The sequence below is a fragment of the Rhinoderma darwinii genome, chromosome 5, assembly GCF_050947455.1.
Source record: "Rhinoderma darwinii isolate aRhiDar2 chromosome 5, aRhiDar2.hap1, whole genome shotgun sequence".
Classification (NCBI taxonomy): domain Eukaryota; kingdom Metazoa; phylum Chordata; class Amphibia; order Anura; family Rhinodermatidae; genus Rhinoderma; species Rhinoderma darwinii.
The window spans coordinates 207,418,636-207,445,346 of NC_134691.1; the positions used below are offsets into that span (position 1 = coordinate 207,418,636).

A 26,711-nucleotide genomic window follows, 5' to 3' on the forward strand; every position below is an offset into this window, starting at 1 on the left:
GGTTATTAAAGTGCTTGGAGAAAATCTTAATGCAAGTGGTTAATGTTGTAGGAGGTGGGGAGACCCTGCATGCATCCAGGCATAAGGGCTTGGTTCCGACAATTGATATTTCATAGAGCAGAAGATTAATGCACCACTATGTCGCTTTAAAGTGTGATTGGAGTACGCAGCGTAATATAACAGTTAATTGAAAAAAAAATAAAACGCATCTAAGTTTCTTATTGTCCTATTGTATATCTATATCAGTCAGTGGTTACATGCAAGCTGCATACAATACAGTGTTATACAGTATGTCTATTAATATGTCATTAAACGCTCCCCCAATAAATAGTATCTGAGGGACATAATGTAAATCTTACTTGTTATCCAGTTTTGTAACTGCACGTGCAAATGCTATTTTCACAAATATCTGCACACCGAATGCATGAAATACAAGTATATAAATATATACGGGGTGTGGAAAAGAGGAAGGGGTTAAAATAATTAATAAGGATAAGTTTAAATAAAAAAATTACTAAAAACTTCTAAATTGTATGCTAACCAACGCTAGGATCCTAAAAAATAAAATTGATGAGCTGGAATTAATAATGTCAGAGGAAATGTATGAAATAGTGGGAATAACAGAGACATATTATAACCTATATATATATTTGCTTAGCCAAAATATCATGTTCAAGAAATCATATCCATATTCACTAAACCAAAGAAGAAATCTTGATATAATAATATTTAATCAAAATAATTTTATTTAATCAAAACAAATAATTTATTACACATAAATACAAAAATAATTAAATAAAGATACAAAAATTGAACCCCCCTCCCAAGTATATACTATAGACAATTAAAATAACATAAAATATATGCCAGGTTTATGATGAATAAAGATGGTAAGTATGGTGAGTATAATGGTATCAAGTCCTCATGCAGAAAAGCATGTACCCTTAAAGAAGGATATAAGAGCACTTATATGCATATCTATATGTATATCTATAGGCAAGTACTTATATGCATATCCATATGTATATCTACATGCAAGTACTTATATGCATATCCATATGTATATCTATATGCAAGACCAGCATCAGAGCACAGGGGAACTGATATGGATAGTGCTGCAATAACAAGTCGCTCCAGTGCCAATGATGCAATGATGTAAGTGAAGCAAAAAGCACTGTGTCAAAAAAGGGGAAGGAATATCAAACTACAATGAGTAGACTATACCTGCAGAGGACATGATGGAGGAAATGATACACCTGGACACCGAGCACCTCGACGCGCGTTTCGCAACCTTCGTCAGGAGGTGTGCTACTACACTGACAGCTGAAGTTTAAATCCCATGAACACGGAGGCAAGTAACCAATGATGTGCGGCAAGGAAAAACCACTCCCAATGAAGTAACCAGCATCGCGCCGTCACTTAATGACGCACAGAGACATGGCTTGATGATAGGTATGACTGGGCGGTTAATTTAAAGGGTTGCAGTCTGTTCAGGAAGGATTGTATAAACCAGAAAGGGGGAGGCGTTTGCCTTTATGTAAAATCCTGCTTAAAGCCCACTCTACTGGACGATAAGAACCATAATAAAATACTTTTAGGAGTTTGCTATAAGCCAACAAATAAAACAGAATCCACAGAAAATCTTCTCCTAGGGCAAATAGATAAGGCATCAAATGAGGTAGTTATTATGGGTGACTTCAAGTACCCAGATACAAATTGGAAAACTTAAACCTGTGGGTCCTATAAAGGAAACTGGTGTCTGTCAAATAGCTAAAGATAATTACTTTTTTCCAACTGGTGCAGGACCCAACTAGAGGGAGAGCCCCTTTGGGTTCAATAGTAACCAATAAACTGACAGAATAACAAAGGTGCAGGGTGGGGGTACCTAGAAAATAGTCTCCATAATACACTGTTCAAAACAATAAAGGAAACACTTAAGCATCACAGTATAACCCCAAGTCAATGAAACTTCAGGGCGATAAATCTGTCCAGTTAGGAAGCATAACCGATTGTAAATCTATTTTTATATACTTTTGGCGTAAATGAAAGTGACACCAGGTGCTCAGGAGAGGCATCAGCAAGACAACCCCCAAAAAGGGAATGGTTTTGCAGGTGGTGGCCACAGATAATTCCGCTCTCCTTATCCTTGCTGACTGATTCTTCTCTAGTTTCTCATTTTGTTAGTGTCCTTGTCACTACTAGTAGTATTAGGCGGTACCTCCAGCCCATTCAGTGTGCACAGGTCCTCCAGGATGGCACGTCCGTACATGTCGTCACCGGAAGATTTGCTGTGTCTCCCAGCACAGTCTCAAGGGCATTAAGCAATTACCAGGACACAGTCTGTTACACTGGGCGAGCCCGACAGGTCTGTAGAAGTTCATCAACCCATCAGCCGGACCGGTATCTGCTCCTTTGTGCAAGGAGGAACAGAAGGAGTACTTCCAGAGCCCTACAAAATGATCACCAGCAGGCTACTGGTGAGCATGAGAGTCAGAAACAGACTCCATGAGGGTGGCATGAGTGCCAGACATTCTGTAGTAGGACCTATGCTCACAGCTCAGCACTGTGCAGCTCTATTAGCATTTGCCAGAGAACACTAAAATTGGTAGGTCCGCCATTGGCACCTGTTTTCTTTACAGATGATAGTAGTTTCAAATTGAGCACATGTGACAGACGTGAAACAGTTTGGAGACGCTGTGGTGAACGTTATGCTACCTGCAACATCATCCAGCATGGCTGGTTTAGCGGTGGGTCAGTAATGGTCTGGGCAGACATATCTTTGGAGTGTTGCATAAACCTCCATGTGCATCTATGCCCCTTTTGATGCACCCCGTGATCTTATTTGCTTTGACAGCAGCTGCCTGATACTGGTGGCTACAGCTGAGTTCCAGTTAACTAAAATTCGTAAGTTCTTTTCCATGTCCGTTTTACCCAGTTTTTTCCAAGTAGTATGTAATAGTGACCTGTATTTTCCCTTCCCAAGTGCATAACTTTACATTTATCAGTGTTAAACCTTATTTGCCACTTCTGTGCACAAGCCTTCAACTTCTCTCAATCCATTTGCAAAAGAATACTGTCCTCCTTTATATTAATTACGTTACAAAGTTTAGTATCGGCTGCAAAAATTGTAATTTTACTGTGCAATCTCTCTACAAGGTCATTAATAAATATACTAAAGTGGTGCCCAGTACTGACCACTGGTTATGATGACCCAATCTAAGTATTTACTGTTTATAACCACCCTTTCTTTTCTATCACTGAGCCTGTTACTTACACGCATTTTCCCACAGTCCCAGTATGTACCAACTTTTTATACAGCACAATATCAAATGCTTTGGCAAAGTCAAGGTATATGACGTCCAATGACTTACCCTGGTCCAGGCTAGAGCTTACCTCCTCAAAAAAGCTGATCAGATTAGTTTGACAGGACCGATTATTCATAAACCCATGCTTATATAAAGTTATACCTTTATTCTCATTGAGATACTCCAGAATAGCATCTCTTAGAAAACCTTCAAACGTTTTGCCCACAATAGAGAGTAAACTTACATAGTTCCGGGGATAACTTTTTGAACCCTTTTTTTGACCCAATGTTTGCTGTGCACCAGTCCTGTAGAACAGACCCTGTCATTATGGAATCCTTAAATGTCGTAAATAATGGTCTCTCTATCACTGTACTCAATTCCCTTAGAATTCAGGGGTGTAAACCATCTGGACACAGAAAGAGCATCAAAATCAGGGGTGACCTAATAATAACTTTGTATAAACATACCAAAGGTCAATACAAAGATCTCCTTCATGTCCTGTTTATACCCAGGACTGTAATTATAAGAATGTGGAATCCTGTACATCTAGGGGACAGAAGGTTTCTTTCTACACATAGAACAGGATTCTTTACTGTAAGGGCAGTCACACTATGGAACTCTCTGCCATAGGAAATTGTCATGGTGAAATTACTAAAATTGTTCAAAAAGGATTCCTTCCTAGAGTTTAATCATATTAAAAGTTACGGTTACTAGATTACTGGAGATGGATTGTTGATTCTGGGATTTATTCTGATTGTCATATTGGAGTTGGGAAGGAATTTTTCCTTAAAATTAGGAAAATTAACTCATTGCATCATTGGGGCTTGGCATTCCGCTGGATCAATATTGCAGACTAATAGGCTGAAGTGGATGGATATATGTGTTTGCAAATTAAGACCATATGAATTAGCCATGCACTTCTCACCCCTCCCATGGAATAAGTGGCCAATTGTACAGCTCGGTCTTGATACGGCATCGGGATCCCCATGTTGTACAAGTAGTTGCTCTAGTAATTGTTGCGAATGACTTAGCCCATGTAGCCAGTCACGCTGGTTCAGAACGTGAACCTGTAAGGTGGCTCCGTACAGTCCTTCCGCTGTTCAAGCGTGATTGTGTGTATCAGATCTCATTAGATAATAGGCATTGCTAGAGTTTTAGAAGTGGGATAAGTGGGCAATCAGGAAATATTCAGACGTTGTGGTATGTTTAAAACCGCAAACACATAGAAAAGCGCATTCAAATCATGATAAAAACGCAAGCCGTTTATGGATACCGGTGTCTTTATATAGTTTTATCCACACCTCAACTCTGTAACGCCTGAACATACCCTTAGTGAGTAGCACTCTGAATTTGCAAATTGTGTATAGCAATAGGTAATCAACTGATTCCACAAACTGTATTTACATGCTGAAGGTCTCAGTAGAGGCATTACCTTTAGCAATATAAGTTCTGTAATGTCAACTGGCTGTACGTGTTTCCGAACCCTCTCAGTTCCTTCCTTGGCTGTATGCATTTCAGATCCCTTTCGATATCTTCCTTTCCTGAGGAGTATCTTGCTCATACAGGCAATACTGTGTAAAAAGGGCAGGTAGAGGGCCCTACTTTTTCCCAGGGTCCTATATTTCTAAAACCAGCCCTTACAATGTACTTTGTTTTTCCAATGTACTATACTATATACTGTAGTCCGTTTTTTCTTTTGTTTAGCCTTGGCTTCTCCAGCTGAATACCACAAGAACCACACTGATGGAAACAATCATAACAGTGGGAATAACACTGGCCCTCCAAATCCAACTGGGCTTGGTATCTCTGGCAGAATGAGGCCATCTCGAATACCCCAGCCAGTCAGGCATTATTCTCCGCTTCTGGTCTCCACTTCTTCTATGTCAGAGGCAGACAAATCATCAGGTATGTTTGTTTAAGGTTCCTTTTGTTTTTACTCCTTTATCTACTTAGGTGTTGCAGTCTACAACACAGCCAACATTTTTCCAAATGCAGAGAAAATTACTTGTGATAAAGAATTTATTAAAACAAGTCAAAGTTGAATAATGGCTTAGTGAATTTAATTAAAAAATAAACTCCAGAGAGCAGTTGCCTTAAATTGTAGAAGCAAGTTAGTTATCAGTGCTAAAACATCTCTCAACGCTCATGTTTCATCTAATTTTCCATTGTCTTTTGGCAAGGAAGCTTCTATACGCAGGAGCCCTCTTCATAAAGGCTCTTTTTGGAGCAAAGTGCAAGTAAATCCTACTAGCAGCCCAGGCTCTGGTGTTTTTCCCAGGGACAGTGATTTCCTGCAACGCAAGGGTTCAAGACATCACATACACACCAAGGACTCAGATCGCTTCAGCACCTGCTCCTCAACGAGCGAGCAGACAATTCACACTACTCAGAGTAATGGGGTAAGAGCTGAGCTCCATCCCTTTTTTAAGCCGTCTGAAAATCTATGCTACTGGGCTACACCTTACTAACCTCTGGCTCTATAGTGCTTTTCTGCTTTGAAATAATCAACTCTTCATATCTTCCTATCGTTATATCAAGTGCCTGTGAAAGACACTTGCCCTTACTCATCCTCTGGATTCCTGCTAATATCAACTTAGATGACTGTTTTTCTCTTTTCCTTCTTTAATCTGATTGCCAACTATTTAGTTTTGTTATTTTATGTTCCATGCGTGGTTGTGTCACGATGATATACATACTGGGTTACTAATCTACTGATTATATTTTGTCATTTAGTAATTTTGGATTATTATACTACATGTCCCATTATTTTAGGCCGGGTTCACATCTGTGTTCGGGCTCCGTTCCTCTACTCGCTCCAAGGAATGTAAATACAGGAAGCTCGGCACATGGTGGAACCCATTGACTTTAATGGGTTCCGTCACAAGTCTACGATATGGTTTTCAGCATTTTGCCGGCCATAATAGCGCAGCATGCTGTGTTATTTTACATAGGAATCTGTGGCGGAGCCTCCAAGGCAGATGTGAAGAGCCCCTTTTGTAAAATAATAAAATTAGAATTTTAAATGGACCGGTTTTCAAAATGTTTTTTTACAAAATCATACAAATGTTACGTTATTATGTACCATGACTTGTGATGTGGCATGGAAAGTGGCAGACTGCAGTTATTTCAAGTCATCGTTCACGGTTCTGACACTTTCTGAAACACAGTTAAAATGAAATTCGAGTTGAATAGTTGTTCATGACTGGCTGTAGTCCTTGTTTACCAGACATTACTATACTGTAGGACTGAGCCATAACTATTTTATTTTTCTCTCGTTGTAGCCATATGTGGGCTTGTTTTTTTGCGGAACGTGAAGTTGTTTTTCAATGGTACCATTTTGGGGTACATGGGACTACATTTTTTTGGGAAGGGGCTTGGGGATGGAGGAAAAACCCTATTCTGTCGTATTTTGCGTTGGTTTTTTTTTGTATGCCGTTTTAATAATGCTTGAACTTATTATTCGGTTAGTTACCATGGCGATGTGGGTTTGTTTTTTGGTTTTCTTAAACTTTGACAAAATAAAACCACTTTTTATGGAAAGAATAGTTTTATTATTTTTTTACTGTGCACATTTTTTAATTAACTTTATTTGACATTAATTATTTTTATAGTCTTACTCTGGGACTTTGATCGCTGATATAATGCTCTGGTATACTCGGTATAGGAATACAGTCATAGCAAGCCTGGGGGCATCTGTTAGGCCCTTGGCTGCCATGGTAACTCATCAGCGGCCATCGATCACATTATAAGGTGTTATGACATGTTAGATCACAAGAAAGTGGTATTTTGAAGGCATATCACCAATGCAGCAATCGAAATGGGCCCAACTAAGATATTTTTTCGGGGCACTAAAGAAAAATAAACACCATAAAGTGAATGTGTGCATAGGGCAGATACGCTATGTAAACATACGCAGCGTGACTAACCTAGATCCCGCAGGGAATTCTGTCCAAAAAACCACACCAAATTGTGGTGCAGATTTTCAGGTGGAAACTCCGCTGCGGAAAATAGAGTTGAGAAAAAAAAAAAACAATACTTGCCCCCATGGCATTGCCATAGCGATGCGTCCCTCTGTTCTCCGTGCAGCCCGCCCGCCTGTGATGATGCTATAGCCCATGTAAACAATTCAGCTGTCACATGGGATAAAATGTCATCCCAGTAGGCCGTGCTGCGCAGAGAACGGAGGGACGCATCGTTATGGCAAAGCCCAGGGAGCTAAGTATTGGCTTTTTACCCATAGGCTTCTATATAGGACTTTAAAAAAAACGCCAGAAAAAGCATGTGCAAAATGACACCAAATGAAAAGCACCACTAAAAACGCATGACGCATGTTTCGTTTTAATAACGCTAGCGTTTTTAGAAGCGTTTGATGCAGTTTAAAACGGCAGGAAAATTCTGTGTGTAAAGGAGGCCCAGGACTGGATTCATACTTGTAGTTTTAATGCAGTTTATTTACAAGCTTTTTGAGCCAAAGCCAGGCGCCTATATAAAATGTAGAAAAAGTAGAAGGCTGGATTACTCTGCGTAATTTCCACAACAGAATTCTGTGCAGAAATTCTGCAGCATTTACAGTAGCGGCAAAGTGAATGAAAATTCTGCAGAAAAATTGACCTGCGCAAAAATCTGAAATCCGCAAAAAAAAAAGACGCTTTTTTCATCTAAAATGAGTGAAAGGTTTATATTTACCACCCGGGCGTTGTTATAGCGACGGGTTCTTTTGCTGTCCGTCCAGGCCGGCCTCCTGGGATGACGTTTCATACCATGTGACTTTTGCAGTCAATCGCAGGCTGCAGCAGTCACATGTGCTGCAAATTATCCAAGGAGGCTGGACTGCAAGGACAATAGAGGGAGCGGGATGCAGCATCATGACTACGGAGAACGGGGTAAGTATTCGTTTTTTGTTGTTGTTTTTTTTTTTCTTCAAACACTGTTTTCCGCAGTGGATAAATTTGGTGCGGTTTTTTGTCCCGAACTCCGAGTTCCATGGCGGATACGCTGTGTACGTTTACGCAGCATGTTCGCCCAATGTGAACACTGCCCAAAGGAAAGATTGATATGTCCCCTCTCCTTTGTATCTACTCCTGTGTTTGACAAGAAAACTGCCACAAAAACTACATGCGTGAATCACACATGCAGTTTTTGTGGTAGGTTTTGATACCAAAGAGGGGTGACATATTGGTCTTTCCTTTACACTTATTTCTTTATAGACTCTTGGCTTTGGCACAAAAAAACTGCCACGAAACTACATGTGTGATTCCAGCCTAATGATGATTTGTGGTTGACCCTGGCTCCAGGGAGTTAATGAAGGTTTGAAAACATTAGTCTGTTTCAGCGGACACTATAATTTTTTTATTGCTCAAAACATGTGGTTCACGCCACTTTTTGCATCACCCCCTAAATACAAATTCTTGATGTACAGATAGAATCAAGCTCCGTATGTAAATGCAGTACCAGAATCAAGCTAATTACATATACTGTATAGAGTTACAGAGAGGAGCATACACAGAAATCATATAGTTCCATAGCTCCGACAAATAAAAAAAAATTTTCATTACGGTAATGTTCACCATACTTTCAACATCTTTATGGGGGTCGGAGCTCTGTTAATAGTAATGCACCATGAGAGCCTGAACGCCCTGTAAATGATTCTAAAACGCCAGGGCAGAAAGGTGGAGGAATGTTTTCTTTTTTTACTTTGCAGCCTTGCCTACTTTTCCCAAGTTGTTGTTTTTATTTTTTTCCAAATTTTTTATTGTTTTCAAGTTATACAAAACCATACAACAAAGATGAGCACACATGCTCAAACATAATAACCAATAATACAATAATAAGTATTACAACAATCAAAGAAATTGCACATTGTTTAGTATCATAAAACAGGAGATAGTAAAATCAAAACACAAGGAAGAATGGGGACAGAAGCCCCTCCCCCCTCCCGGGAAAAGGAAAAATCCTAAATAATCTTGGTAAGATGTTTAGCTGTCACGAAGCTGCAGACGGCCCATCGTACCCTTTAAAGTTTCCAATAAGTACCATGCAGTTAGCGTGAAGGGAGACACCGCCTGTTGAAGTTCTGAGTCAGATAAATGCCTCACCAGAAATGCTCTCCACTTCATAAAAAAATTTTTTAGTGCGTTTGCTTTTCATGCGCTCAGCATCTAATCATTCTATGTGTAAACATTGTTTCAGTTGGTTCATTACATTTTGCATAGTTGGTATTGTCGATACCAACCAGTGCTGTAACAGTAATCGCTTAAGTACCAAACAGATCAGGTGAAACAATTGAGGCAGGTGTCTCCCCTCTGCTCTGCCAGCATCTGTCTCCTCCTCCCAATAGTGGAAACGAAAAAGGACAGGAGACATTGGCAAAGTCAATCCCCACAATGTATCCATCATGTCCCGGATCCGAGACCACAAGGGCTGAACTGCAGAACATTGCCACAAACCGTGGAAAAGGTCCGTTCTAGGAACATGACATTTGGGACACGCAAACAAGCGATCAGGCATAGCAGGACTCGGTGGTAAATTAAAACCAAAAATCGCTCTGTGCATTATACGAAATTGAGTGTCCCTCCACACCTCTCTCATCACATGTTTCCGAACTGAACCCCATCCCATCAGGATTTTATCCCTAAGGTCATTATCACCTAGTTGTTCTTCCCATTTTGTAAAGAAGTGGTCCGGTGGAGTAACAATCAAGCTATCCCTGATTTTACAATATATATTGGAGACAGACATCATTCCAGTATGTTGAAAAAGCGCTTTATCCATGTCATTTGTAACCACTTCCCTACCAACAGCCCTAAGCGCATTCCCAAAGAAATGTTGAACCTGAGCATATTGAATACATTGAAAAGGTCGTAGCCCAAATTTATCGATCAACTCTTGACCAGTAAGCCATCTCGGATCCGTGTCATGGAGCAAATGTTCCACTCTTAAGAATACCCTTCTCCCTCCAATCTGCAAAAAGACTACTGTCTCTACCTTGAGCAAATTCTGGATGGTTCCATAGCGGAAGATATTTGGATTTTCGAAAAGACAAACCATAGCTCCGTCTCATCGCCCTCCAAGCCATGAAAGTATCCCTACAGAGCACAGATTGCTTTATGTACCTAGGCATGGCTGAGAGGGACGAGTGTAGAAGCGTCCAGAGGTCCCATTTGGCACAAAAATGCGATTCAAGAGCATGATCAGAATGATAACTAGTACGTGCAACCCAATCTCTTACATGTCGCGCTAAACAAGCTAAATTGTATCCCCGTACATTAGGCAAGTTAATACCACCCCGCTCCGTAGTGGCCATAAGCTTGTCTAGACGTATGCGAGGCCTCTTCCCTTTGCAGAGGAAATGAGCAAAAGCCGTATGCAACCTTGAGACATCTATATGTTTCAAAAGAAGTGGTAGGGTTTGTAGTGGGTACAATAATTTAGAAAAGCACATCATCTTGAGAAGGTGGTTTCTCCCCAATAAAGAGAGTGGTAGACCATGCCACCTCCTCAAGTCGTGCAGAATTTTCGTAAATAAGGGGAGATAATTCAAACCGTAAAGGGATTCAGTAGTGCGCCCGATACGAATACCCAGGTACTTGATAGATCGTTTAGCTACAGGAATATTATACATATGGGCGGGCCACCCCGCCCCCGTGGATCCTTGGTTCCCAGAAACAGGGCCTCACACTTTGATACATTCAATTTAAATCCCACACAGACACCAAAATTCGAAATGGCCGCCAACACCTTAGGCAGCTCTGAGCCCGGATCGGCCATGAATAGGAGGATATCGTCCGCAAAAAGGGCCAGTCTCCGCGTCGCACCCCCAACCGAAATACCCTTAAAGATCCGGTCTGTATCCAGAGACCGGGCCAAAGGCTCTAAAGCCAGGTCAAATAATAAAGGGGAGAACGGACATCCCTGTCTAGTCCCTTTTAGCAAAGGAAAGGACGGGGAGATAAATCCAGGCGTATGTACACTAGCCGTAGGTTGCCTGTAAAGAGCTCCTAGAAACCTCCTAAAAGCCCTTTGAAAACCCATAGCATCCAACACCTGGCCCAACCACCCCCATCTCAAGTTGTCAAACACTTTTTCTGCGTCCAGGGTGATCAGGGCAGGTGTCTCTCCCTCTATGCCATCCCCAACCCTATCCATCGCTAAAAAAACTCTACGGAGATTAGTCACAGCCGAACGGCCTTTCACAAAACCCACCTGCGACGGGCCGATCAGCGAGGGCAAGATCATAGCCAAACGATTGGCCATGAGCTTGGCCAGAATCTTGAGGTCCTGATCTATCAGCGAAATCGGCCGATAAGACGAGGGACAGTCCAAATCTCGACCCTCTTTAGGTATCAGCTTGATGTAGGCTAAATTGGTTCGAAAAGCCCGATCCCGCCCTGACAGCACATTGTTGAACAGGCTAGTTAAAACGGGGGCCACTTGCGTCCCAAGGACTTTATAAAATTCGCCTGGGTATCCATCTGGGCCAGGGGATTTACCCGAGGGCAGGGCCATAATCCCAGTCCGCACCTCCTCCGCAGTTATCGGTGCATTGAGGACGGTAAGTTGTTCCTCAGAGACTTGAGGTAAAAAGATAGCCTGCAAAAAGACCGCTCCCCCAGGCATCTCCCCGGATCATCCCTATACAAAGAAGCATAATAGTCTCCCAGTAAGGTATTGACTGACTTTGGGTCCTCCGTAATGTGTCGTCCCAGGGGATCTCAGGCATTGTATACAGTGGAAAGGTCCCTTTCCCCTAGCCAAATTTGCTAACAATTTACCAGGTTTATCACCAAATCGTCTATAAACTACCTCCTGCTGGGTCCTAATAAAATCCTCCCGACGCTCAGCCCATGTATCGAAATCTCCCCTAGCTGATATCCATCGTGTTTTAGAGAGTGGAGTCTGAGTCACGAGGAAGTCGGTATAGGCCTGACGCAGAGCGGCACTCGTCTTCTCGTATTGCAGCCGCACTACTTTTTTGAGTTTGCTGACATGGGCCATTATGCGCCCCCTCAAAACTGCCTTTGCCGTGTTCCAAAATAGCTGAGGGTCGGACACATGTTCCCCATTTGTTGCCCCGTATTCAAGCCACCAACCTCTCAGAAGTGTCAGAAAACTTTCATCCTTGGTCAAAAAGGATGGAAAGCGCCACAGATAGGCGTCTCCTTTAGGGTATGTATCAAGCATGTCTATTAAGACGGGTGCGTGATCCGAAATAAGTCTGCAATAGTGACCTCCTTGACCTTTGGAAGTAAAGCACGGCTAAGTAGTATATAGTCTATACGTGACCAAGAAGAGTGGGGTGAGAGAAATGAGTATACTCTCGGTCACCAGGATGAACATGTCTCCAACCATCAATCAGCGATGCAACCGACAAAAGATCTGCCAAGTGAGAGCTAGCGGCAGGGGCCATAGGATCGGGAGACCGTCTGGACGATCTATCTTCCTGTGGTGACACTACCCCATTAAAATCTCCTCCCACCACTATATCAGGAAATGAGTCAAGTAACATAGTGACGCGAAACTTATCAAAGAAAGATTTTTGCTAACTATTCGGGACATACACATTATACAGACTTATTGTACCCTGTGGACTATGTAACTGGAGGTGTATCATCCGACCTTCATCATCTGTAACTATATTTGTGATCGTATGGGGAAAGGCCTTACGAATCAGTACCAGAACCCCTGCTTTACGCTCCACTGCAGGAGAGCCATAAACCTCCCCAACCCAAAGTTTAAGCATGCGTGAAAAATCTTCTTTGAGAAGATGGGTCTCCTGCAGTAAAGCGATATCAACCTGAAGCCTTTTCAAATGGCGCAAGACCATCATGCGTTTCGCTGGGGACCTAAGCCGCTTAACATTCCAGGTGACGATTTTCATGTCACAGGTGTACTATAAATTTGGGCAACTGAATAGATCACTAATACAAGGGCTCTAATCTCAGTCAAAGGGCCAGAATGATGGCAACTAAATAGGATCGCCCGGGAGAGGAACTGCCAACAGAAAGTGCAGTAGGAAATTCCATTGAGGAGTAATGCATTAAGAGGCACAGCAGAAAAAGTGAAACAGTGCATAACAACATATAACAATGGTACATAACAATCTATATATAGGACTCCCATATATCTGGTACTCAACGTTACACATCAACTCCCCTCCATATTGTATAGCTAAGATCAGGAGGAACAACCAGCAAGATTGTCCCCAGAGTACGGCATTGTAAGAGAACCTGCTCATGCCCTCCCCTTCCCCACCGGTAAGGCCAATGCTGGCAATATGGAAGTATACCCAGGTGAACGCGAGTAACGCTACACGAACCCATCTTGCTCAGGTACAGTCCTCAATTAGACAGCCGCGGTCCATCCTGACGTCCTCGATGCAGAGGGCGCTGCGGCTTTGGACTAGACGGTGACCCCCTTGATTCCGTCAAAAAGGTAGTGCTACGCGGCGAGAAGGCCAATATTTGCGACCGGCGTTTAGGAGAGGAGGTGGGTGGCCCAACGTCGGAAACCACTGATGCTGTAGGTGACGACTCCAAAGCAAAGAAGCGTTCCGCTGCTGCCGGGTCCTGGAAAGTCTGAAAAGTTCCATCTGTATGTTTAATCTGAAGAATGGCGGGATACAGGAGCTGAAAGTGGATGTTCTTCCGAAACAGCAATGAACACGTGGCACTAAAAGCTTGACGTTGTCTGGTAACCTCTGCGGAGTAGTCCCCAAAGAGGAGTATACGTGCACCTTGAAAAGTAAGTGGCTCCTTCCGAGTACGATAAGCATGAAGGATGTCTTCTTTGTCCACAAAATCCAAGTATCGCATTATTACTTGTCGGGGTCGGTTATTATTGCCAGAGAGGGCTTCAGATGCAGGCGGTTTAGGTGGGCCCACCCTGTGGGCACGCTCCACCCGTTTGAGCCCTGATAAGCCCAAGGCCTGCGGCAGATCAAACTCGCACAGCTTTCTGAGGGCTTTTACTGGTATGGACTCCGGCAAACCGACCAACCTCAAATTATTCCAGCGGGACCTATTCTCAAGATCCTCGATGCGCTTATATAGCTGTCGAACCGTCTGATGCAGATCACTTGTCTGGGATACCACCGCAACCAACTCATCCTCAGTATTAGAAATCCTCTGATCAGCTTCATTTAAGCGGCCCTCGTGTTGTGTAATACTCTCTTGTAAGCGATTCAGGGTGGATTGTACCGTCGTCACCAGAGTGCTGGACAGATCTGGAACAATAAGGTCAGCCACGGCTTTGGCCAGCAACTTATAATCCAAGGTGTCCTGCAGGTTAAGAGGTGGTTCGGGAGGAGGCAGAGACGGCGTGTCAGCACTGTCCCGTCGATCTTCCAGCGGCGCCATCTTGGGTGGCTGTTCCTCCATAGCGCCCTCTCCTATATCTTCAAAGTCCATTTTTTTGCTGCTCCTCAGCAAGTAACGCTCCATATAGGTAGCACCAGTCGTTTAGAAGTCAGGTCCTCTCCACCCCAGGGTAAATTGGGGAGATATTTGCAAGCGGAAATAACTTAGTAAGGTCTGGAGGAGCGGGAGAGATGTCACACACGTCTTCACATACCAGCGCCGGAACCGGAAGCCGTTATTTTTTTAATGCAATAATGCATTGACAACTGGCGTAAGTACATCGATAAATGTACCTTATAAATCTCCTAATCACCTGCTTCTCTTCATCCACTACATGATAAAACACTGGCTGCCTGCAGTCAGCACTAGGGGGAGCTCATTACATATGAATTTATACAGCTACTCAGGGCCACCATCAGGGCCCTTTAATTTTAGTTTGTGAATTATAAGTGACTCCATTCACATAAACTGTCCGTCCATCAGTAGGCTATAGATTTCTTCCCATTTTCAAATTTCTCTGAAAAACTTGAGTCATTAGTTGTCAGGAGTACAGAGAATCAGAAATTCCCCAAAGTGCTCCATTTTTTTTGTTACTCCTGGAGCAATCCGTAATAGCATATTAAGGAATTCCTGCATATGCATTTCCCTAATATTTAATGTAACGTTAATTACTAAAGAGGACATGTCATCTTGTATTCATCAAAAGGGGTCCAGACATTGAGGGTACGGTGTCGCGTAACGCTGGCCGAAGCCCAGCTCACTTGATGGCCAATGGTCGCACAATTTTTACGGGTATTACCAGCACAAAGCTGCGGCCATTGGTCCCGCATGTTGGCATAGTTTCAGGGACCCTACACTAAGGGGTTGTAAAATCTCATCAGCCTCAGTCATGAGTAAAGCTGAACAAAGCAGTCAGGAGCAAAATAGACATAGTCCTTGGAGGAGCACTACAGCCCTTTCCTTCTGGCAAAGTGTATTTTTCATTAAAAACTGGTCAGTGTCCATCTGGTTGTGTTCACTGAGAGCACAGCTCTAGTTGTAATGTTAACATAAATCATGTTACATGTCTCTTCATCAGACGCCAAACTTGATGATCTACTGCTTTGGATCTGTCTGTGGATTTTATGCAAAGTCCCGTTGACTCTGTGTCGTAGAGTGGAGGCAGAAGGAGCAGCAACATTACAGGAAAGACGAAGGAAACATTCATGCTGTGCAGACTATTTGGACATCTCTTTATTACTGTCCTGTGTGTATAAAAGCGATCTACACAAGACAGGACGCTGAAAGGGTTAAACCTGCTGTCTTTCATAGATCACTCTTGTAAACACAGGACAGCGATTAGGAGATGTCAGAGAAGTCAAAGTAGGGAGAGGCGAGCAGCATACATTCAAAGACCCAGGAGCTGCAAGGAGTACAACTGCTACCCATTACTTGGGCCCCCACTTACACACAAGGCAGCCCTACTCACAAGCCTGAACCTGGGAGGAGCCTGTAGTATGCAGAGTCTTCATTTGTAGCATTATTTATCAGCTATCCACGGGATAGGTGATATCTGATTGGGGGGGGGGTCTGAACGCTGGGACCCCCACCAATCACGAGAACGAGCTTACCTTCCCATTCCTGGGATCCCTATAGGAATGGAGCAGTAGTGCGCATACTTGGCCACTGCTCCATTCAATTCTATGGGGCTGCTGAAGATGGCGCTCGGCAGTCCCATTGAAATTAATGGAGCGGTGGTCGAGCATGCGCACTAACGCTCCATTCCTATGTAACAGCAAGGTAAGACCGTTCTCGTGATCGGTGGGGGTCGCACAGCCTCCGACCAGATATTTATCACCTATCCTGTGAACAGCTGATAAATAATGATTATGGAAAAACCCCTTTAAGACTTGGCATTAGGGCAGAAGTGAAGTTCTCTTCCGCATGTGAGTGCAGTCCTGGAGGAGCTTTTTTTGCAGATTCTGTACAGTACCTTCTCCCATATGTTACCAATCATACACTGCTCAATAAGCAGTGCAGCCTGTAAGGATAGGCAATGCCCCCTTCTTTCACTATTGGCCTTGAAGGGTAGGGATCATCATTTACACTCCTCAACAATGAAATTGAAACATCAAGAAGCAAAAGTTTTGGAATTGTGGAAATCACAGGATCGATAGACCTGTTAATATACCAAACATATTCATTTATTCAGTATCGAGTATGAGTGCCACGTGCAGAAATACATGCACTTACACACTTTGGCATGCTATCAATGAGGTTATTAATGCTTGTCTGAGGAATGTTATGCCACGCTGAATGCACTTTGGCACACAAATTATCATGATTGGCTGCTGGCAGATCCCTTTGCAATAGCCGACCAATGACGTCCCACATGTGCTCGATGGGAGACAAGTCCGAAGGCACTGCAGGTCATGGTACCACGTTTAGGCCACGGTAGCACGTTTAGGCTACGTAGGCTGCTCACAGTCGCACTAGCAACATGCGGCCTGGCTTTGTCCTGTTGAAAAAGACTTCTGGGACACTTTGGAGAAATGGCCGTACCACTGGTTCCACAAACAAATCAATGTAACACAGAGCTGTTAATGTACCTGAAATGAAAACTAGAGGGGTCCGGCTACCATATATTATGCCACCCCACACCATTATCCCGGGAGTAGGACTGGTGTGGCATTCCCTTGTAAAGGCCTCATCATGGCGCTGCCCACGTGGTCTACAGACCAATCTCCGGCAATCATTGCATCCAAGACAAAAGTGGGACTCATCGCTGAAATGGATAGCCCTCTATTCTAGCCTCAATTGCCGTCTTGCTGTGCACCGGGATAGCCTTAGCCAAATGTCGTTAAAACGCCTTCTGATTGTTTGTGTCCACGCTGGTTAAAACAACGGCCATCACACTGACATTTAACACGTTCGTCTGAATAAGCCCTAACTCATGTGAATGGGGTTTTCAAAACTCCATGCACATGCAGCAGAAAAAAATCTGCAATTTAGGACATGGCCGTAAAATACAGAGCTTTTCAAGGGAAAACAGCCCCTGATTTTCAGCCGTTTTTTATGCATCAATCGTTTTTTGATGCGTTTTTTTACGGCCATTTTTGAAGTGGTTTTTCTATTGAGACAATGAAAAACGGCTCAAGACGGGACATGCACTTCTTTTTTACGGGGCATTTTTTTTATGCGCCGTCTTTTTATGCGCCGTCTGATACCTAGAAGAGTGCGCATTCACACTGAATAAAGATCTGATTCCTAGCAGAGTGTGCATTCACACTGAATAAAGATCTGATACCTAGCAGAGTGTGCATTCACACTAAATAAAGATCTGATACCTAGCAGAGTGTGCATTCACACTGAATAAAGATCGGATACCTAGAAGAGTGTGCATTCACACTAAATAAAGATCTGATACCTAGCAGAGTGTGCATTTACACTGAATAAAGATCTGATACCTAGCAGAGTGTGCATTCACACTGAATAAAGATCTGATACCTAGCAGAGTGTGCAGTCACACTGAATAAAGATCGGATACCTAGAAGAGTGTGCATTCACACTGAATAAAGATCTGATACCTAGCAGAGTGCATTCACACTGAATAAAGATCGGATACCTAGCAGAGTGTGCATTCACACTGAATAAAGATCTGCTAGGTATCAGATCTTCAGTGTGAATTCACACTCTGCTAGGTATCAGATCTTTATTTAGTGTGAATGCACACTCTGCTAGGTATCGGATCTTTATTCAGTGTGAATGCACACTCTGCTAGGTATCGGATCTTTATTCAGTGTGAATGCACACTCTGCTAGGTATCAGATCTTTATTCAGTGTGAATGCACACTCTGCTAGGAATCAGATCTTTATTCAGTGTGAATGCGCACTCTTCTAGGTATCAGATCTTTATTTAGTGTGACTGCACACTCTGCTAGGTGTCAGATATTTATTTAGTGTGAATGCACACTCTGCTAGGTATCAGATCTTTATTTAGTGTGAATGCACACTCTGCTAGGTATCGGATCTTTATTCAGTGTGAATGCACACTCTGCTAGGTATCGGATCTTTATTCAGTGTGAATGCACACTCTGCTAGGAATCAGATCTTTATTTAGTGTGAATGCACACTCTGCTAGGTATCAGATCTTTATTCAGTGTGAATGCACACTCTGCTAGGTATCAGATCTTTATTCAGTGTGAATGCACACTCTGCTAGGTATCAGATCTTTATTTAGTATGAATGCATACTCTTCTAGGTATCAGATCTTTATTCAGTGTGAATGCACAGTCTGCTAGGTATCAGATCTTTATTCAGTGTGAATGCACACTCTGCTAGGTATCAGATCTTTATTTAGTATGAATGCACACTCTTCTAGGTATCAGATCTTTATTCAGTGTGAATGCACACTCTGCTAGGTATCAGATCTTTATTCAGTGTGAATGCACACTCTGCTAGGTATCAGATCTTTATTCAGTATGAATGCACACTCTGCTAGGTATCAGATCTTTATTCAGTGTGAATGCACACTCTGCTAGGTATCAGATCTTTATTCAGTGTGAATGCACACTCTGCTAGGTATCAGATCTTTATTCAGTGTGAATGCACTCTCTTCTAGGTATCAGATCTTTATTCAGTATGAATGCACACTCTGCTAGGTATCAGATCTTTATTCAGTGTGAATGCACAGTCTGCTAGGTATCAGATCTTTATTCAGTGTGAATGCACACTCTGCTAGGTATCAGATCTTTATTTAGTATGAATGCACACTCTTCTAGGTATCAGATCTTTATTCAGTGTGAATGCACACTCTGCTAGGTATCAGATCTTTATTCAGTGTGAATGCACACTCTGCTAGGTATCAGATCTTTATTCAGTGTGAATGCACACTCTGCTAGGTATCAGATCTTTATTCAGTGTGAATGCACACTCTGCTAGGTATCCGATCTTTATTCAGTGTGAATGCACACTCTGCTAGGTATCAGATCTTTATTCAGTGTGAATGCACTCTCTTCTAGGTATCAGATCTTTATTCAGTATGAATGCACACTCTGCTAGGTATCAGATCTTTATTCAGTGTGAATGCACACTCTGCTAGGTATCAGATCTTTATTCAGTGTGAATGCACACTCTGCTAGGTATCAGATCTTTATGCAGTGTGAATGCACACTCTTCTAGGTATCAGATCTTTATGCAGTGTGAATGCACACTGCTAGGTATCAGATCTTTATTTAGTGTGAATGCACACTCTGCTAGGTATCAGATCTTTATTCAGTGTGAATGCACACTCTGCTAGGTATCAGATGTTTATGCAGTGTGAATGCACACTGCTAGGTATCAGATCTTTATTTAGTGTGAATGCACACTTTTCTATTTAGTCCATGTGGCTAGTCTAGGCTATTTTAAGTATTTAATATTAAAATTGGCTTTTAAGCGTTCTTTTCCAGGCGGATTTATTTACTACAGGGTGGGGGGCTGTGTGAAACTACCAGGGAGGGGGAGATTCCGTTCCTAGACAGGGCCTCCCTCTGATGGCCCAATCTGCATACTTGGCAAGTAAGGGAATTAGTGCCCCCCCCCCCCACAGGTACTCTAGTCATCCCTACTCCTCTCCCCCCCACGGTACCATCATAGTTGTCTTCGGCGGGCAGGTGTCTTCAAGGGGGGCAGCGGTGGTCCGGCAACGCTTCCTCCTGGCTTTCCTCACTGGCTGCTGTCACTTGCGTTGAACAGGTCGACGGGCCAGAGTCTGTAGACGAGCAGCAGAAGTCAGGCGGCGCTTCCTCCTTCTGCTGACAGCTCTCTTCTCTGATTGGTGAAGCAGTGGACAGCAGCCCATGCTGACTGCTGAACACAAATCAGCACTGTACTAACTGAACTGTGTACTGAGAATGCCATGAGTCCAGCATATACGGGACGAACCTGCATGTCGCCGTAGTCCTCCCCCACCACGCAAAAAACGCTGGATTTACTGGCAAATAGGATGGACAGCAGGGGAGCATGTTGAAAAAAATTAATGGTGCCGCCCCCCACAAGTAGCCTCCCTAGGCACTGGACTCCCAGTGCCGAGTGGCATATATGGCTCTGCCTCTTCTACCCCTTTACCTGCTGACCTAGGAACTAGACTGCATGAACAGTCAGAAGAGTTCCCTTTACAGCCTGTGAGTGAGAGACGGAGCCTACAGCTTTGGCTGCAGTGACTTGCCGGTGGGTGGTGTCAGGATTGGGGAGGGGCATTTATGTTAGTGGGAGGAGGGGCTGGACTGCAGTATTACATTAGGCAAGGGGTGGGGCTCAGCCAGAGGAGGTGTTTAAACGTCAGTCTGAGTCTGGGCCCACCTGAGGATCCACTGGTGCTCTGATGGGCCAGTCAGAAACTGAGCACAGTATATCAATTCAGTCACATAACAAAGCTCATTACATATATACAGTACCATGCTACTAGCACTAAGCTCATTAGATATGTGTACAGTACCAGAGCCAAATTCAGTACATAAATACAGTACGAGAACCAAGCTTTGTAGAGAGATTAATTCTGAAATCAGGTTCACTCCTGCTATAGAAATTTTTATGATTTGAAACTATATCTACCATTATGACCTGAACAGTGGTAAGGATATTTGTTTTACAAAAAAGGATGGTACAACATTCAATATGTGGACAAAAGTATTGGGACACACCTCTTAACCCCTTAATGAAAAGGCCTTAATGACCAGCTACATTTTTTAGTTTTTGCCTCTGCATTTCAGCAGTCATAACTTTTTTTTTTTCCCATTGACGTGGCTATATGAGGTCTTGTTTTATGCGCAAGAAAAAAAAATTCCCATTGGGAGGCGAAAATATTGCGGGTTGAATATAGAAAAAAGCTATTTGGGGTTTGTTTGGTTTTTTTCATACCGTTCACGTCTCATACTAAATAACCTGTTACGTTAATTATTAGTATTACGGTTGTGTAGGGTTTTTTTATCTGTAATTTATGGGCAATAAAATTAATTTTATACTAAATAATGAGGTTTTTTTGTGGACATTTCTTAATTTATTTATTTTTTTGTTACTTTTTAAATTATTATTTTTTTCAATCCCATGAAGGGATGACTTTTTAGTAACTTTATTTTACACTTATAATGGATTATCACACCCCTGTATAATAATACATTATACTGTGTCACTATGACACAGGCTACTGTTAGGGCAACACATAGTGTGTCCTAACAGCATGCTTACAAAACAAACTCCCCAGGTCCTTTCTAGGTCCCCAGGGCTGACTACAGAGGGTTCCCCCAGTTTCACCGCGTTTAAAGAGGGGAGTCCCCTTTGATCACTGCTTAGAGCATAAGCGCTTACCTTAGCGCTCATAAGCCTTTTCTACAGAAAAAGATGTTGCTGTAGATGCTGGACCTGTACCGCCTGCCGTAAAAAGACAGTGGGCAGTCGGGAAGGAGTTAATCATTGAATTCAGGTGTATAGCACCTAGCCATACGTTCTGTCTTTATAAACGTTTGTGAAAGAATGGGTCGTTCTAAAGCGCTCACTGAATTAGCACATGTTATTGTAATAAGATGCCACCACAGCAACAAGTCGGTCAAAAGTTCTTCCCACCTAAATTTTCCAGGATCAACTGTGATTGGTATTATTGCAAAGTGGAAGAGTTTAGGAACCACAGCAACTCAGACAAGAAGTTACATAGGTTGAAAAAAGACATTGGTCCATCAAGTTCAACCTCTCTCAATCAATTACATGTCGTTCATTTCTTGATTAATAATAAACCTCAATGCCATTCGTCATTAATTAATAATCAATCTAGCCTTTTTTTTAAATGCTGACATTGTATCTGCCATTACTACCTCTGGGGCATAAAAGTCACCAACAACTTCTTACTCAATGACTGCAGAGTTCCAAACCTACTCTGGTTTTAATATCCACACAAAAATTGTGTGTTGGGAGCTACATGGCATGAGTTTCCATGGCCGAGCAGCTGCATGCAAGCTTACATCAGCAAGCTCAATGCCAAGCGTCAGATGGAGTGGTGTAATTCATGCCACTACTGGACTTTGGAATAGTAGAAACGTGTTTTGTATAGTGAAGAATTATGCTTCTCTTATCTGGCAGTCTGATGGTTTTGTGTTCGGCGAATGCCTGCAGAACGCTACCTGCCTGACTGCATTGTGGTAGAGAAGGGAAAATTTTATGTGGTCGTTTTATAATTGTATGCTCCCAACTTTGTGGGAGCAGTTTGGGTTAGACACTTTTTCTGTTCCAGCGTGACACTGCCCCAGTGCACAAAGCAAGGTCCATAAAATACATGGTTGGGGGAGTTTGGTGAGGAAGAACTTGATTGGCCTGCACAGAGCGCTGACTTAAACCCCGTCAAACACTTTCTGAATGAACTAGAACGAAAATTTCGAGCCAGGCCCTCTCGTCCAATATCAGTGTCTGACCTTACAAATGCTCATCTGGACAAATTGGCAAAAATTCACACAGACACACTCCAAAATCTTGTAGAAAGTCTTCACAGAATAGTGAAAGCTGTTTTAGCTTCAAAGGGGGACCAACTCCATATTAATGGCTATGGCTTTAGAATGGAATGTCATAAATGCTCTTGTAGGTGTAATGTGTAGGTGTCCCAATACTTTTGCCCATATAGCTACATAGTTAGTACGGTCCTAAAAAAAAATATGTTCAACCAAGTTTATCACGCTGCAGACTGGACAAGTGAATACCGTACTAATCCAATGAAAAGAGAGCCAGAATAAATAACAAATGCAATGACTCACAGATGATGACTTCTCTAATTGTAGTCATTCTCTTTCCTTCCTTCTCCATTCGGCTCAGTCTTTCATGAAGACTTCTCCCAGCCACAACTTGTCTCAGCAGAGTATTCCAGCCACACGTATTTGGCCCCTTACTGTTGTAGTACATCTTTACTCTCTATACTAATACAAAATTCTCATAGTGCCACACACTTTCCCTCTAAGTTGGTGCCACACACGGTAGCTGGGGACTAATATTGTGCCACAGCGCCCCTTCTAAAAGAAAAAATGCTGCATACTGTGCCACCAGAAAATGTACCACACATTGGTTCCCGTAAAATAGTGTTACACTGTGAGTGCTACTCTGCCCAAGTAAAAAAAATACTTGCTTTTTCCAATTCCCATGCCGCCATTTAGCAATACAGGCCTGGCTTCTTCTGGCCAGCCCTGGCTGCTGAGGAGAGACGCAGCAGAGTGATGACGATCAAGGGGAATTGGGTTGGGATCCTGCTACTCAGTTCTGGAACCTGGCTATAATTTGTACAGTGTTTTGGGAGAGTCAGATGAATTCTACTGCTGGAGGATGATATCTTGAATTAACATTGCAGCAGAACTGTCTGCAATAGCTTACATTAGAACACTAGGAAATAAGATTATCAGCTTTCCATGTTACATAGCCAAACTGTATACAAAAAATGTTTTTAAAAACTCCAGTCAAATGTTTTTAAATATATATGTTCTCATGGCAGTCATTACCGTTACCCAGGTAGCTGTCTCATCTTTTCAAGACTTGAAATTGGCTAGTTATGCAGTGAGGCTCGGTTCACATCTGCATTTTTCTTCTGTTTATAACAATAGCCACAATGCTGTGCCGGATCCGTCGTGCGCCGGGACCCATTTACATAAAATGGGGTTCTGTCGTGGCGGCTATTGTTTTAATGGGAATAATAGTGCTGCATGCAGTGATTTTACTCCCATCAAATCCGAAAAATTTGCGAGCGAAGCCTCTCACACAAATTTGAATAGAGCCTTTTACGTCCACACACCTGTGTCACTGCACAACTGTGCCGTTTGAGCTTCAAAGGTTAAGACCGCAAAAGCTGCTACAGGTATATGACAGTGTGTGAATAGACCCTTATAAAAGCGCCAATGCCAGAAATTTCCTTAGAAAAGAAGCGTGGGAAATAGCTGAAAAGAAGTCTCTTCTTAGATGTCTTGAGGCTTGGTGACAATAATAAAAACATTATTACTGCTCCCACACATGTTGTCTCACAACTTTCTTAGTGTCCTAAAGCTGTGTTCACACGTCGCGGTCAGTTTGCATTTTTTGCTGCAGTTCACCCAAAATTGTTGCAAACTGCCACATGTGAACACAGTCTTAATATCCAGCCAGCATTATTCTGCACCAATGGAAGGGTTACTTAGAGACAGCTATTTAGAGACAGGGATGCAGCAGCAGCAACCTTTATGCCTGTTCATACCTGCGTTAGTAATTCCATTGTACTGCTCCGTTAGAGAAGCAGAACAACCAAAATACCGGTGGCCGACGGAAACTATTGACTTAAATGGGTTCCGTCGGGGTGTCTGTAGTTTTACTGGAAACACTAGCGCAGCATGCTGCGCTATTGTTTTCCGTATTTCCGCTCAAATCTGCGACGGAGGCCCTAATGGAGCTTCCAATGCAGATGTGAATGGGTCCTAATAGTCACAACTATTTCCCTGCTGGTGTTCAACGAGAAAATGAGATCGCCAGCCCAGGAGACCTGAGAAAAGTATAGTTGAGATTATGAATAAGTAAATCGATTGTTTATAGAAAACCACCACCGGCGGTTTTAAATGTTAGTGTTGACACTTGTGCTATACAGTACCATTGTGGTGTTTTTGTTTTTTTGTCGTTTGAGATTTTATTAACCATCATTTTTTTTCTGTTTCCTTTTTTCCTCCCTCTCAATCCTCAGACTGAAAGTAGATGCAGCAATATCTCCACTATGCTGGTGACACATGACTACACGGCAGTGAAGGAGGATGAGATCAATGTCTACCAAGGAGAGGTTGTTCAAATTTTGGCAAGTAATCAACAAAACATGTTTCTGGTATTCCGAGCATCAACGGACGACAGCCCTGCAGCTGAAGGGTGGATTCCAAGTTACGTATTAGGTCACACGTGCTATCATCAGCGATAATCCTGATGGAAAAATGAAGTGGGTATTTGGGTAACACAGGTAGCAATAAATGTTATTGTTTTATATATGCTGATCATGCAAAAGAATGCTGTACATAAATATTATTCCCCTGTTTTATTCAGATATTCAGAAAAACATACAGACAAGCACCTTAAGGCTGTATCTTGTCTCTTTCAGCTTTTATTGGATTTATGTAAAATTGCACAGACCTTGCTGTATAACACAGGCAAATAAAATTTATTTAAATATTTCAAGATGTGCATCCAGAGCCTCAAATATGAATGGATTACTAAAAGTTACATTTTATAATAAAAAAAACAAAAAAAAACGGTGTGTATTTTTTCAAATACTTTTTTTATTTTTATTTATTTTAAGACTCCTAACAAGGCCTGCACAGTGACAGCTCCCTCCTATATGGCATAAAGGCATTGAATGTAACAAGTAAATTCCAGAATTTTTATGGCACTTTGTTGTGAATTTCAGGCTTTAAGAAGATCCCACTACAGGATCATAATGCGTTATATGATTTCAATAAATTATTATTATTATTATTATTTTTTACTGTATTGAATTGTTTTATCCCTTCAATGATCGCAGAATACAGATGAGTAGAAGAGAGTTTCTGATCAATCTCAGGACTGTGGAAGTCGTAGTGTTTGGCCCCCAGATCGCACATTGTTGACATAAATAATTGATTACATTTTAGTGATGGCCTGAGCTTAGATCGAAAGATAAATGCATATATCACATAAGCTTGTATGGTTTATACAAATTTACCTTGTCTGGTTCACTCAAATTGTAGACATACTATAGTAAAAGAATGAAAACTGCTTCTAACCCTTTTACGATGAAGGACGGATATATCCGTCCGGTGCAGGAGTTATACACAGCCTGGCCTGGCTCCTGCCGGAATCGAAGCGCACTCCGATTCCGGCAGTTTAACCCATTAAATGCCGCTGTCAATAGCGACAGCGACATCTAATGTGTTTGAGGGAGGGAGCTCCCTCTGTCACCCCATCGGCGCCCCCGCAAAGAAATCGCGGGGCACCGCCGGGTTTCCATGGCCGCCGGAGGCCTAACAAAGGGCCCCAGGTTTTCCTTCAGCAAATGCCTGTTAGGCCATGCCAGAGGCATGGC

At 42.5% G+C, this 26,711-nt stretch overlaps 1 protein-coding gene across 3 annotated transcripts in view; it reads left to right on the plus strand.

Annotated features, from left to right (window-relative positions):
- The window catches only part of TRIO (trio Rho guanine nucleotide exchange factor), a 539,453-nt gene extending 513,625 nt beyond the window's left edge, over window positions 1–25,828 (plus strand). Inside the window, exons 49-51 of one of the 3 annotated variants that reach the window (XM_075826892.1) lie at window positions 5,010–5,210; window positions 5,490–5,704; window positions 25,350–25,828. In XM_075826892.1, coding sequence (XP_075683007.1) covers window positions 5,010–5,210; window positions 5,490–5,704; window positions 25,350–25,574 — 641 coding nt within the window. In that variant the 3' untranslated portion in view covers window positions 25,575–25,828. Of the gene's footprint in view, window positions 1–5,009; window positions 5,211–5,485; window positions 5,705–25,349 lie in introns of those variants that run through there. The other 2 variants (XM_075826894.1, XM_075826893.1) reach the window with 2 other exon arrangements.
- Window positions 25,829–26,711: the final 883 nt, after the last annotated feature.